This window comes from Oncorhynchus nerka, linkage group LG10 (assembly GCF_034236695.1).
Source record: "Oncorhynchus nerka isolate Pitt River linkage group LG10, Oner_Uvic_2.0, whole genome shotgun sequence".
Classification (NCBI taxonomy): domain Eukaryota; kingdom Metazoa; phylum Chordata; class Actinopteri; order Salmoniformes; family Salmonidae; genus Oncorhynchus; species Oncorhynchus nerka.
Genome location: NC_088405.1, coordinates 88,493,419 through 88,507,655, shown reverse-complemented (window position 1 = coordinate 88,507,655; position 14,237 = coordinate 88,493,419). Strand labels below are relative to the sequence as shown.

General features: G+C 44.4%; 1 protein-coding gene across 5 annotated transcripts in view; it reads left to right on the top strand.

The window, feature by feature from the left end:
- Positions 1 to 14,237, top strand: part of LOC115136214 (glucocorticoid receptor) — a 111,233-nt gene that overhangs the window by 93,285 nt on the left and 3,711 nt on the right. For all 5 annotated transcript variants that reach the window (XM_029671789.2, XM_029671787.2, XM_065023901.1 and 2 more), the window contains 2 exons: positions 803 to 933; positions 13,855 to 14,012. In XM_029671789.2, the coding sequence (XP_029527649.1) occupies positions 803 to 933; positions 13,855 to 14,012 (289 nt within the window). The remainder of the gene's footprint in view (positions 1 to 802; positions 934 to 13,854; positions 14,013 to 14,237) is intronic.

The following is a 14,237-nucleotide window of genomic DNA, read 5'->3' as shown; positions in this document are numbered from 1 at the left end:
GAAGCATGGAGGAGGTGCGATGGTGTAGGGGTGCTCTGCTGGTGAAACTGTCACTGATTTATTTAGAATTAAAGCCAAACTTAACCAGCATGGCTACCACAGAATTCTGCAGCGATACACCATCCCATCTGGTTTGCGCTTAGTGGGACTATCATTTGTTTTTCAACAGGACAATGACCCAACACACCTCCCTCCAGGCTGTGTAAGGGCTATTTGGCCAATAAGGAGAGTGATGGAGTGCTGCATAGATGACCTGGCCTCTACAATCACCCAACCTCAACCTAAATGAGATGGTTTGGGATGAGTTGGACCGCAGAGTGAAGGAAAAGCAGCCAACAAGTGCTCAGCATATGTGGGAACTTCTTCAGGACTGTTAAAGCATTCCAGGTGAAGCTGGTTGAAAGAATGCCTTGATGACAGCATTGCACACTTTTGGCAAAGGGTGGCTTCTTTGAAGAATCACAAATAACACTTGTTTTGGTTACTACATGATTCCAAATGGTTATTTCATAGTTCACTATTGTCTTCACTATTATTCTACAATGTAGAAAATAGTACAAAATAAATAAAAACCCTTGAATGAGTAGGTGTGTCCAAACCTTTGACTGGTACTGTATATATATCCTGAACAAAGTGAAGAGAAAGGACATACTGTCCATCCAATAAGGGCTGATTTCACAGCCCAGAGTGTCAACGCTCTGTTTCTCCAGCTGTATCATAGGCGGAACATTCATTACACTATGTCGATTGCAGATGGAAACAGGTGTTGATTATCGTGTGTGTGTGTGTGTGTGTGTGTCAGTGAGAGGATGAAGTTGCCATACATGACCGACCAGTGTGAGCAGATGCTGAAGATTTCCGCTGAGTTTGTGAGGCTGCAGGTGTCCTATGACGAGTACCTGTGTATGAAAGTCCTACTGCTGCTCAGCACAGGTACAGTACAACATTTACAGTGATTCTTAGTTATACAGTATGATTTGTATACTATGTTTTTCATTGTCATATGTGTAAAAGTATGACATAAAAATATTACCTGAATCATTTTTGTAATTTAGCAGGTGCTCTTATCCAGAGCAACTTAAAATAAATGCATTAATCTTAAAATGGCTAGTTGAGACAACCACATGCCGTGGGATTTAAGATAGATACTCTGAAGAGGTAGGGTTTGAGACGTTTTCAGAAGATGGGTAGGGACTCCGCTGTCCTGACGTTAGGGAGAAGCTTGTTCCACCATTGGGGCGCCAGGACAGAGAAGAGCTGGACTGGGCTGAGCGGGAGCTGCCCCCCTGGAGATTTAAACAGTTATTCATTATAGCAGTCCAACACCGTTTGAAAGGAACAGGCTGGGGAAAAGCAGATGTGTGGACGTCTCAAAGTACAGAAGAGGAGTTCATCCAGACAGACAACTGAAGCTTCAGGTTTTCAATTAGCTTTGTACAAATGAGGCCTCGGTAAAAAAAGTCCCAGCATGACAAACCATTACCAAAACATATTTAAGCAGAAGACACTGCTTATTGACTGGGGAACAAAGCTTTTAAAGGCTTTCAAATTACTCAGTGAGTAGTGTTGAAAGGAGCACACACTTGTCTTTTGATTGCTTCTTAGGGAAATTAAAATTACATTTACAGACAGAGCTGTGCTTTTTTTTTTTTTTTTAAACCAGTGAGCAATCATCCTTGATTTCCTCTCACACAGGACCGACAGACATTTTCACGTTTTATTTTTGTCTCATCAATAATGATATCCACATAATTGGATCTGGAAATGTCAAGAGGACCATTTTTGATCGATGTAGACATATTGCCTGCTATTATAGACCTGGGTCATTCCACAAAAATGTTGTCCCTTTTTTGCGTCCCTTTGCTATTTTAAATAGAAATTCTGAACCAATATTGAGTAAAAAAAATCAATGTAAAAAGTGTGCATTTTGACATGTCCCTCCATGCTCCATTTGTGTCTTCTAGGAAGATTTTAACCCACTTAACCCCAAAATGTTTCCTAAGTTTTCACCATCAGTAACCACGTTTCCATCCAGTTTTTATGCGAGTAAGGTCATCTCGTATATAAAAGAAAAATATCATGACAGCTGTTAAGAACATTTCTTCATTTGAAATGGTGGGAACTTTTTGTGTCGGTAAAATGTATTATGCGAGAAATTGTTGTGGAAACGCCTTTAGATAAAACAAATTATGATGAAATTCACAGGGTGAAGAAAGTGCATGGTATGTATGCGTTTGATGCTCCTTTACAATAAATGTCGAGTGTCTTATTCTGGTGACATGATGTTCAATGCTTGATTGTTTTTATTTGTCAAAACGGCAATCTCATCATGTAGACTAGCCTACCCGAACTGTATCTGCGAGCTGTTGGCTAGAACACGTGCCAAGACCAGAGTAGGCCCATTTGCTATGTAACGCAACAGTTTTTGTGACATCTGTTGATAGAGTTGAAAATGTGATGAAAACACATTGAACATTACACTTTTATTTGGTACATGAAAACTTAAGTGAAAAAGTAAATATTGTGTGCCCTACGTCATCACACACTGATTTGTATCTGCAACAAGTCAGTTGTGGGAAAATGCGCTTTTTTTTAAAGCGTATTTTAGAATATTTGCATGAAATTCTGTCACCAATTGGATGGAAACCTAGCTACTGACTCTCTAACTGACCCTATTGGATGGAAACCTAGCTACTGACTCTCTAACTGACCCTATTGGATGGAAACCTAGCTACTGACTCTCTAACTGACCCTATTGGATGGAAACCTAGCTACTGACTCTCTAACTGACCCTATTGGATGGAAACCTAGCTACTGACTCTCTAACCAACCCTATTGGATGGAAACATAGCTACTGACTCTCTAACTGACCCTATTGGATGGAAACCATAGCTACTGACTCTCTAAATGACCCTATTGGATGGAAACCTAGCTACTGACTCTCTAACTGACTCTATTGGATGCAAACTTAGCTATTACTATTGTAAAGCCTTAGTTTGTTGCTTTGACAGTCATTGTATTAGTTATCTGTCCCAAATGTTTAGGTCAATTAACCCTGTGAGGTGAACTGAACTTTAATATGGTGAAACTTGTCGTAAAAACCTAAAGAAACATTGAACATCTAATAGCCACATCATATTGTAAAAGCGGGTGAGCTAGTTCTACTCCTTTTGGCCATTTTTGTCTGGTGTTTTGTGCGGAAAACTGAGTGGGTTGAGAAAAACACTTCAACCCCATAGTGAGACTGGCTAGAAATATTTTAACAATAAAACAATTTTGTGAAGCTTGTATTCAATTGCCGCTTCCTGTTGCGCACAACAGGCTTCTATACCCCCTGTAACAAGGATTCATGGCAGATTTAACTAGTAATTACCAGTTGGAGGCTGAGTATGTGAGCAGAGTTGAGCGGTCGGAAATCCCGCTTATGGAGCGCTCCAACGCTCCACGTCCCTTTCAACCGCTCCGCTAAAATCCGCTCCTCAGTCACAGGAAAAAAAAACGTCTGTTCCATATTTTATATACATATTGTGGAGCGTTGTACAATGTATAGTCATTGTTTAAATCCATACAATCCAAAAATGGTGAAATCCCTCAATCTGACCAAGTTGCACCAATTCAGTGACCTTTGAGAAGTGTAACTACCCACCTATAGACATATCTCCTGTTAGTTGTGATTCACCGATATGAGGGCCACCATTGTTCCTGTTCCCAAGAAAGCTAAGGTAACGGAGCTAAATGACTACCGCCCTGTAGCACTCACTTCCGTCATCATGAAGTGCTTTGTGAGACTAGTCAAGGACCATATCACCTCCACCCTACCTGACATCCAATACCCACTCCAATTTGCTTACCGCCCCAATAGGTCCACAGACGACGCAATCACACTGCACACTGCCTTAACCCATCTGGACAAGATGAATACCTATGTAAGAATGCTGTTCATCGATTACAGCTCAGCATTTAACACCATAGTGATCCCAAGATGGCGTAGCAGTGAAGACGTGTTTGTTTGTCCTCTCGTGTACTTTTTGTATTTTTTTGTATTTATATTTCAATTTATTTTCAATCTCTTTTTGATTTTTAATTTGATTATACATTCCGGTAACCTGCCTCACCCAATGTGATACGGAATCGCTATTATTTTAAATTTTTCAGCTGTTCACCCGAACCCCACTCATACACGGCTAGAGCCCAATACTCCACCAGATCCTTGCTGTAAACTCTGGACCTTGGCACCGGATCACCGCTGCTACCGATTGGCTATAGTGGCTAATGCCACTGCCAAGAAGCTAGCACCAGTTAGCTGTGTTAGCCGTGAGCCAGGCGCATCTCCCGGCTAACAAACTAAGTTCTACAATACCTCTTTCGCCATCTGGCTTGGATTCTCTGTCAACACGGCACCCCTCCGCACCACCACAACTGGTCTGCCGACGAATACTCCATCCGCTGTGCCTTCAACCGGCCTCCGTCGGAGCAGACGCTCCTACTATCCCCGGGCTACTAACTTTAAATGCCGTGTCGCCCACATGCTAACGTAGTGGCAGCTTCCCTGTTCCATCTACTGCTGCCCCCTGGACACTATGATCACTTGGCTACATAGCTGATGCCTGCTGGACTGTCCATTAATCACGGTACTCCATTCTGTTTATTTATTTTTATCTGTCGGCCCCAGCCGCGAATTCAGGCTCTGTGTGTAGTTAATCCGACCCTCTCTGCCTAGTCATCACCATTTTACCTGCTGTTGTTGTGTTAGCTGATTAGCTGTTGTTGTCTCACCTGTTGTTTTAGCTAGCTCTCCCAATCAACACCTGCGATTACTTTATGCCTCGCTGTATGTCTCTCAAATGTCAATATGCATTCTATACTGTTGTTCAGGTTAGTTAGCATTGTTTTAGTTTACAATGAGCCCCTAGTTCCACTCTTCATACCTCTGATATCTCCTTTGTCCCACCTCCCACACATGCGGTGACCTCACCCATTACAACCAGCATGTCCAGAGACACAACCTCTCTTATCATCACCCAGTGCCTGGGCTTACCTCTGCTGTACCCGCACCCCACCATACCCCTGTCTGCGCATTATTCCCTGAATATATTCTACCACGCCCAGAAATCTGCTCCTTGTCCCCAACGCTCTAGGCGACCAGTTTTGATAGCCTTTAGCCGCACCCTCATCCTACTCCTCCTCTGTTCCGCGGGTGATGTGGAGGTAAACCCAGACCCTGCATGTCCCCAGGCACCCTCATTTGTTGACATCTGTGATCGAAAAAGCCTTGGTTTCATGTATGTCAACATCAGAAGCCTCCTCCCTAAGTTTGTTTTACTCACTGCTTTAGCACACTCTGCCAACCCTGATGTCCTTGCCGTGTCTGATTCCTGGCTTAGGAAGGCCACCAAAAATTCTGAGATTTCCATACCAAACTATAACATTTTCCGTCAAGATAGAACTGCCAAAGGGGGAGGAGTTGCAGTCTACTGCAGAGATAGCCTGCAAAGTAATGTCATACTTTCCAGGTCCATACCCAAACAGTTCGAACTTCCAATTAAAAAAAATCTCTCCAGAAATAAGTCTCTCACTGTTGCCGCCTGCTACCGACCCCCCGCCTGCTACCGGCCCTGGACACCATTTGTGAATGGATCGCCCCCCATCTAGCTTCAGAGTTTGTTCTGTTAGGTGACCTAAACTGGGATATGCTTAACACCCCGGCAGTCCTACAATCTAAGCTAGATGCCCTCAATCTCACACAAATCATCAAGGAACCCACCAGGTACAACCCTACATCTGTAAACAAGGGCACCCTCATAGACGTTATCCTGACCAACTGGCCCTCCAAATACACCTCTGCTGTCTTCAATCAGGATCTCAGCGATCACTGCCTCATTGCCTGTATCCGCTACGGGTCCGCAGTCAAACGACCACCCCTCATCACTGTCAAACGCTCCCTAAAACATTTCTGTGAGCAGGCCTTTCTAATCGACCTGGCCCGGGTATCCTGGAAGGATATTGACCTCATCCTGTCAGTTGAGGATGCCTGGTCATTCTTTAAAAGTAACTTCCTCACCATCTTCGATAAGCATGCTCCGTTCAAAAAATGCACAACTAAGAACAGATATAGCCCTTGGTTCACTCCAGACTTGACTGCCCTCGACCAGCACAAAAACATCCTGTGGCGGACTGCAATAGCATCGAATAGCCCCCGTGATATGCAACTGTTCAGGGAAGTCAGGAACGAATACACGTAGTCAGTCAGGAAAGCAAAGGCCAGCTTTTTCAAGAAGAAATTTGCATCCTGTAGCTCCAAAAAGTTCTGGGACACTGTAAAGTCCATGGAGAACAAGAGCACCTCCTCCCAGCTGCCCACTGCACTGAGGCTAGGTAACACGGTCACCACCGATAAATCCATGATAATTGAAAACTTCAACAAGCATTTCTCAACGGCTGGCCATGCCTTCCTCCTGGCTACTCCAACCTCGGCCAACAGCTCTGCCCCCCACCCGCAGCTACTCGCCCAAGCCTCCCCAGCTTCTCCTTTACCCAAATCTAGATAGCAGATGTTCTGAAAGAGCTGCAAATCCTGGACCCATACAAATCAGCTGGGCTTGACAATCTGGACCCTCTATTTCTGAAACTATCCGCCGCCATTGTCGCAACACCTATTACCAGCCTGTTCAATCTCTCTTTCATATCGTCTGAGATCCCCAAGGATTGGAAAGCTGCCGCAGTCATCCCCCTCTTCAAAGGGGGAGACACCCTGGACCCAAACTGTTACAGATCTATATTCCATCCTGCCCTGCCTATCTAAGGTCTTCGAAAGCCAAGTCAACAAACAGATCACTGACCATCTCGAATCCCACCGTACCTTCTCCGCTGTGCAATCTGGTTTCCGAGCCGGTCACGGGTGCACCTCAGCCACACTCAAGGTACTAAACGATATCATAACCGCCATCGATAAAAGACAGTACTGTGCAGCCATTTTCATCGACCTGGCCAAGGCTTTCGACTCTGTCAATCACCATATTGTTATCAGCAGACTCAGTAGCCTCGGTTTTTCTAATGACTGCCTTGCCTGGTTCACCAACTACTTTGCAGACAGTGTGTCAAATCGGAGGGCATGTTGTCCAGTCCTCTGGCAGTCTCTATGGGGGTGCCACGGGGTTCAATTCTCGGGCCGACCCTTTTCTGTATATATCAATGATGTTGCTCTTGCTACGGGCGATTCCCTGATCCACCTCTACGCAGACGACACCATTTTGTATACTTCTGGCCCTTCCTTGGACACTGTGCTATCTAACCTCCAAACGAGCTTCAATGCCATACAACACTCCTTCCGTGGCTGCCAACTGCTCTTAAACGCTAGTAAAACCAAATGCATGCTTTTCAACCGTTCACTGCCTGCACCGCACGGCCGACTAGCATCACCACCCTGGATGGTTCCGACCTAGAATATGTGGACATCTATAAGTACCTAGGAGTCTGGCTAGACTGTAAACTCTCCTTCCAGACTCATATCAAACATCTCCAACCTAAAATCAAATCTAGAGCCTGCTTTCTATTTTGCAACAAAGCCTCCTTCACTCACGCCGCCAGTAAAACTGACTATCCTACCGATCCTCGACTTCGGCGATGTCATCTACAAAATAGCTTCCAATACTCTACTCAGCAAACTGGATGCAGTTTATCACTGTGCCATCCGTTTTGTTACTAAAGCACCTTATACCACCCACCACTGCGACCTGTATGCTCTAGTCGGCTGGCCCTTGCTACATATTCGTCGCCAGACCCACTGGCTCCAGGTCATCTACAAGTCCATGCTAGGTAAAGCTCCGCCTTATCTCAGTTCACTGGTCACGATGGCAACACCCACCTGTAGCACGCGCTCCAGCAGGTGTATCTCATTGATCATCCCTAAAGCCAACGCCTTTCCTTCCAGTTCTCTGCTGCCTGTGACTGGAACGAATTGCAAAAATCGCTGAAGTTAGAGACTTATCTCCCTCACCAACTTTAAACATCTGCTATCTGAGCAGCTAACCGATCGCTGCAGCTGTACATAGTCCATCGGTAAATATCCCACCCAATTTACTTACCTCATCCCCATACTGTTTTTATTTATTTACTTTTCTGCTCTTTTGCACACCTGTATCTCTACCTGCACATGACCATCTGATCATTTATCACTCCAGTGTTAATCTGCTAAATTGTAGTTATTCGCCTACCTCCTCATGCCTTTTGCACACAATGTATATAGACTCTTTTCTTTCCTTTTTTTCTACTGTGTTATTGACTTGTTTATTGTTTACTCCATGTGTAACTCTGTGTTGATGTCTGTTCACACTGCTATGCTTTATCTTGGCCAGGTCGCAGTTGTAAATTAGAACTTGTTCTAAACTAGCCTACCTGGTGAAATAAAATAAATAAATAGTACCCTCCAAACTCGACTCCGCCCTGTGCAACTGGGTCCTGGACTTCCTGACGGCCACCCCCCAGGTGGTGATGGTAGGTAACAACATCTCCACCCCACTGATCCTCAACACTGGGTCCACAAGGGTGCATTCTCAGCCCTCTCCTGTACTCCCTGTTCACCCACGACTGCGTAGCCATGCATGCCTCCAACTCAATCATCAAGTTTGCAGACGACACTACAGTGGTAGGCTTGATTACCAACAGCGATGAGACTGCCTACAGGGAGGAGGTGAGGGCCCTCGGAGTATGGTTTCAGGAAAATAACCTCACACTCAATGTCAACAAAACAAAGGAGATGATCGTGGACTTCAGGAAACAGCACCCCCCTATCCACATTGACGGGACAGTGGAGAGGGTGGAAAGTTTTAAGTTCCTTGGCGTACACATCACGGACAATCTGAAATGGTCCACCCACACAGACAGCGTGGCGAACAAGGCGCAGCAGCGCCTATTCAACCTCAGGAGGTCACCAAAAACTTTTACAGATGCACAATCGAGAGCATCCTGTCGGGTTGTATCACCGCCTGGTACGGCAGCTGCTCTGCCCATAACTGTAAGGCTCTCCAGAGAGTAGTGAGGTCTGCACAACGAATCACCGGGGGCAAACTGCCTGCCCTCCAGGACACCTACACCACCCGATGTCACAGGAAGGCCAAAAAGATCATCAAGGACAACAACCACCCGAGCCACTGCCTGTTCACCCTGCGATCATCCAGAAGGTGAGGTCAGTACAGGTGCATCAAAGCGGGGACCGAGAGACTGAAAAACTGCTTCTATCTCAAGGCCATCAGACTGTTAAACAGCCATCACTAACATTGTGGCTGCTGCCAACATACTGACTCAACTCTAGCCACTTTAATAATGGAATTATTTTTGTAATAAAGTTATCACTAGCCACTTTAAACAATGCCAGTTTATATGATGTTTACATACCCTACTTTACTCATCTCATATGTATGCACTGTACTCTATACCATCTACTGCATCTTGCCTATGCTGTTCGGCCATCACTCATTCATATATTTGTATGTACATATTCGTATTCATTCCTTTACACTTGTGAAATTGTTAGGTTAGATTACTTGTTAGATATTACTGCATGGTCGGAACTAGAAGCACAAGCATTTCACTACACTCGCATTAACATCTGCTAACCATGTGTATGTGACAAATAAAATGTTATTTGGATTTGATGACATTTTTGGCCGATACCGATATACAATATTTTCCTTGCCAAAAAACCCGATACCGATAACCAATATAAAACATCTTAGCAGCCTTTTAAGCATTCTAGTACAGTTAAATAGTTAACACACACACATGGATGCAGCGGTCTAAGGCACGGCATCTCAGTGCAAGAGGCGCCATTACAGTCCCTAGTTCGAATCCAGGCTGCATCACATCCGGCTGTGATTGGGAGTCCCATAGGGCGGCGCACAATTGGCACAGCGTCGTCCGGGGTAGGCCGTCATTGTAAATAAGAATTTGTTCTCAACTGACTTGCCAATTAAAAAGGTTACATACACACCACACTGACAAAAAAAATGTATTTTGTTGGCATTTACCTATGTCCCCATTACCAGTAAAACATAATCAAAACATATTTCTTTCACTTACTTGCTGTGCTGTTTCGTTGTTTGTTCGTTCAGTATTTTCATTCTCAACCAGGATTTCTATGGAACGCCTTTTGGGTCTTTGCGTGTCAAAAAGAAAACAATGACCAGTAGACTATTTGACTTGTCAAATAAGCTTGTTGACCAAAAAGGACCTGAAATATGACTGTACGTCACATGTAACACGTTCATTAAGTTTTTTTGATAGTTATTACAGATTGATAACACTTTCATCTAAACATCGATACGTATGCTATGATGCTGGTAAAGTTGTCTCGCGGATTAATGGATTAATGACCCATCTATGTGAAGCTAGCCACAATAAGAATTAGCCACAATAGTAGACTGCGGTTAGCCTTCAAAATAAAACTATGGCATAATTCTACTATTTGTATTCATTTGCATCACTGTCAATGACATACTTTTATTTTGAAGGCAAACTGCAAATTTCACTCTTGTGCCTAATCCTTATTGTGGATAGCTTCACAACCAAGTCCAGTCAAGCCCCACTAGCCAGATGAAGCTAGCTGGCTATTTATAACGTTAGCTTTGGCTATCTGGCTCGCTATTTATTTTCATGAACTGAAGTTCAATTTCAATAGGTGAACAACAAGTAGCAACCTAGCTAATACTTACTCACAAGGATTCCTAAATCATTGCTAAGAATAAGCTACCCCAGAAGTTGCGGTCAAACAAATGATGCTTTATTACCAATGCGATAATGTAAACACATAATTCGTGGCCGGTGTTTGCTTGTTTGCAGACTTTTTAAAAAGCTTTGACAGTGCTACTGTATCTTTTTTGACACGCAAAGACCCAAACAGCGTTCCATAGTATGTATGTCTTGAAGCTAATAGCAGTGACGCTATTACTGTGTAACTCCGGTAGGGCAACATCTGAAAAATAGCGCACTTGGTAGTGTGTACCGGTGCTCGACCAGGCAGCGAAAGCCAACATCACCCATGAGAGAACGCTTGATTGTCAAGAAAAATGAATTCCATTATCTTGGCTTTAATGGATTTCGCCTTTTGAGTTGTCTCGCTGAAATTTTCTTACCCTTTCAAATGACTGCTCGACTTGTTGACTGCTTGATCCACACAGCAGATATTGTGGGCTAGGTTATGAATGCTGTGTTGCACGTGTAGCGCAACATTTTACGTGGCGTCATTACGGCATTATTCTCTTCTATGTTTGGAAAATAACCTCACTATATCCAAACCAAAAAGAGTATACCAGGGGCAAGCCAATTTGTACAGTGGGGAGAACAAGTATTTGATACACTGCCCATTTTGCAAGTTTTCCTACTTGCAACATGTACAAAGCATGTAGAGGTCTGTAATTTTTATCATAGGTACACTTCAACTGTGAGAGATGGAATCTAAAACAAAAATCCAGAAAATCATATTGTATGATTTTTAAGTAATTAATTTGCATGTTATTGCATGACGTAAGTATTTGATACATCAGAAAAGCAGAACTTAATATTTGGTACAGAAACCTTTGTTTGAATTACAGAGATCATAGGTTTACTTTAGTTCTTGACCAGGGTTGTACACACTGCAGCAGGAATTTTGGCCCACTCCTCCATACAGACCTTCTTCAGATCCTTCAGGTTTCGGGGCTGTCGCTGGGCAATACGGACTTTCAGCTCCCTCCAAATATTTTCTATTGGGTTCAGGTCTGGAGACTGGCTAGGCCACTCCAAGACCTTGAGATGCTTCTTAGTTTCCTTGGCTGTATGTTTCGGGTTGTTGTCATGCTGGAAGACCCAGCCACGACCCATCTTCAATGCTCTTACTGAGGGAAGGAGGTTGCTGGCCAAGATCTCACGATACATGGCCCCATCCATCCTCCCCTCAATACGGTGCAGTCGTCCTGTCCCCTTTGCACAAAAGCATCCCCCCAAAATTATGTTTCCACCTCCATGCTTCACAGTTGGGATGGTGTTCTTGGGGTTGTACTCATCCTTCTTCTTCCTCCAAACACGGCGAGTGGAGTTTAGACCAAAAAGCTCTATTTTTGTCTCATCAGACCACATGACCTTCACCCATTCCTCCTCTGGATCATCCAGATGGTCATTGGCAAACTTCAGATGGGCCTGGACATGCACTGGCTTGAGCAGGGGGATCTTGCGTGCGCTGCAGGATTTTAATCCATGACGGCGTAGTGTGTTACTAATGGTTTTCTTTGAAACTGTGGTCCCAGCTCTCTTCAGGTCATTGACCAGGTCCTGCCATGTAGTTCTGGGCTGAGCCCTCACCTTCCTCATGATCATTGATGCCTCACGAGTTGAGATCTTGCATAGAGCCCCAGACCGAGGGTGATTGACCGTCATCTTGAACTTCTTCCATTTTCTAATAATTGCGCCAACAGTTGTTGCCTTCTCACCAAGCTGCTTGCCTATTGTCCTGTAGCCTATCCCAGCCTTGTGCAGGTCTACAATTTTATCCCTGATGTCCTTACACAGCTCTCTGGTCTTGGCCATTGTGGAGAGGTTGGAGTCTGTTTGAGTGTGTGGACATGTGTATTTTATACAGGTAACGAGTTCAAACAGGTGCAGTTAATACAGGTAATGAGTGTAGAACAGGAGGGCTTCTTAAAGAAAATCGAACAGGTCTCTGAGAGCCGGAATTGTGATTTTCTGTTTTTTTTGTTTTAGATTCCGTCTCTCACAGTTGAAGTGTCCCTATGATAAAAATAGACGTTTACATGCCAGCAGCATACCACCCTGCATACCACTGCTGGCTTGCTTCTGAAGCTAAGCAGGGTTGGTCCTGGTCAGTTCCTGGATGGGAGACCAGATGCTGCTGGAAGTGGTGTTGGAGGGCCAGTTGGAGGCACTTTTTCCTCTGGTCTATAACAATATCCCAATGCCCCAGGGCAGTGATTAGGGACATTGCTCTGTGTCGGGTGCCGTCTTTTGGATGGGACGTTAAATGGGTGTCCTGACTCTCTGAGGTCATTAAAGATCCCATGGCACTTATCGTAAGAGTAGGGGTGTTAACCCCGGTGTCCTGGCTAAATTCCCAATCTGGCCCTCAAACCATCACAGTCACCTAATAATCCCCAGTTTACAATTGGCTCATTCATCCCCCTCCTCTCCCCTGTAACTATTCCCCAGGTCGTTGCTGCAAATGAGAACGTGTTCTCAGTCAATTTACCTGGTAAAATAACGGATAAATAAATAAACATGCCTTGTAAGTACGAAACACTGCCGATTTTGCAGGTTATCAAATACTTGTTCTCCCCACTGTATTTCTCATCTGATAAGACAATTGGAGAGTATTTGACAATTTCCCACCTATGTTGTTTTGCATAATATCCATTGAGTGCGGTTTTGCCTGGGCCTAATTCCAAGATCCCAGAAGCCTGCAGTCCACGGTAGATCCTTCGTCTGGCTCTCATCAGGGAAGAATGGGACGGCATAAAACCCATTGACGTTACCTGTGGTTCTGAATATTTTCCATTGACCTAATTGTGGTTGATATGGAAGGGGTGGGTGGTGTGTATGAGACCGTAGTGACAGGATAATGGGCAGTGTTCAGACTAGGAGACTCTGGGTCAAAAGAGACTCCTTCCTTACCGAGCCTAGCTGTAGGTCAGATTGTCTAGCGTGAATGTTGGTAGACGGATTGAGGTTACATCCCAAGCTTTTCATTATGGCTTTTTTGTAATGACGTAAGTACTATATTGACATACACTGCCTTAAATGCATGATGTGTAAAATATTGTTTGTATGTTTTACTCCCTCCCTCCCGCCCTCCTTCGTTTGTGCTTACAGTACCAAAGGATGGATTGAAGAGCCAGGCTGTGTTTGATGAGATCCGCATGACCTACATCAAGGAGCTGGGGAAGGCCATCGTCAAGCGGGAAGAGAACTCCAGCCAGAACTGGCAGAGGTTCTATCAACTTACTAAGCTATTGGACTCCATGCAAGAGGTGAGACTGAGGCTGAACCCAGCCTGCTCACACAGCAACACAACACCATTCAGCAACACATGCCACTGTTTTCCAGGGACTTATGGAACCCAGGACTTCCTGGTAAACAATGGAAAGTGTTACTGCTTGGCCTATCCTGCCTAAATAAATACAATGAAAGAGTATCCCCATCCACAACACACACACACATATTACATCTTCTACTGGTCAACATACCAACAAATC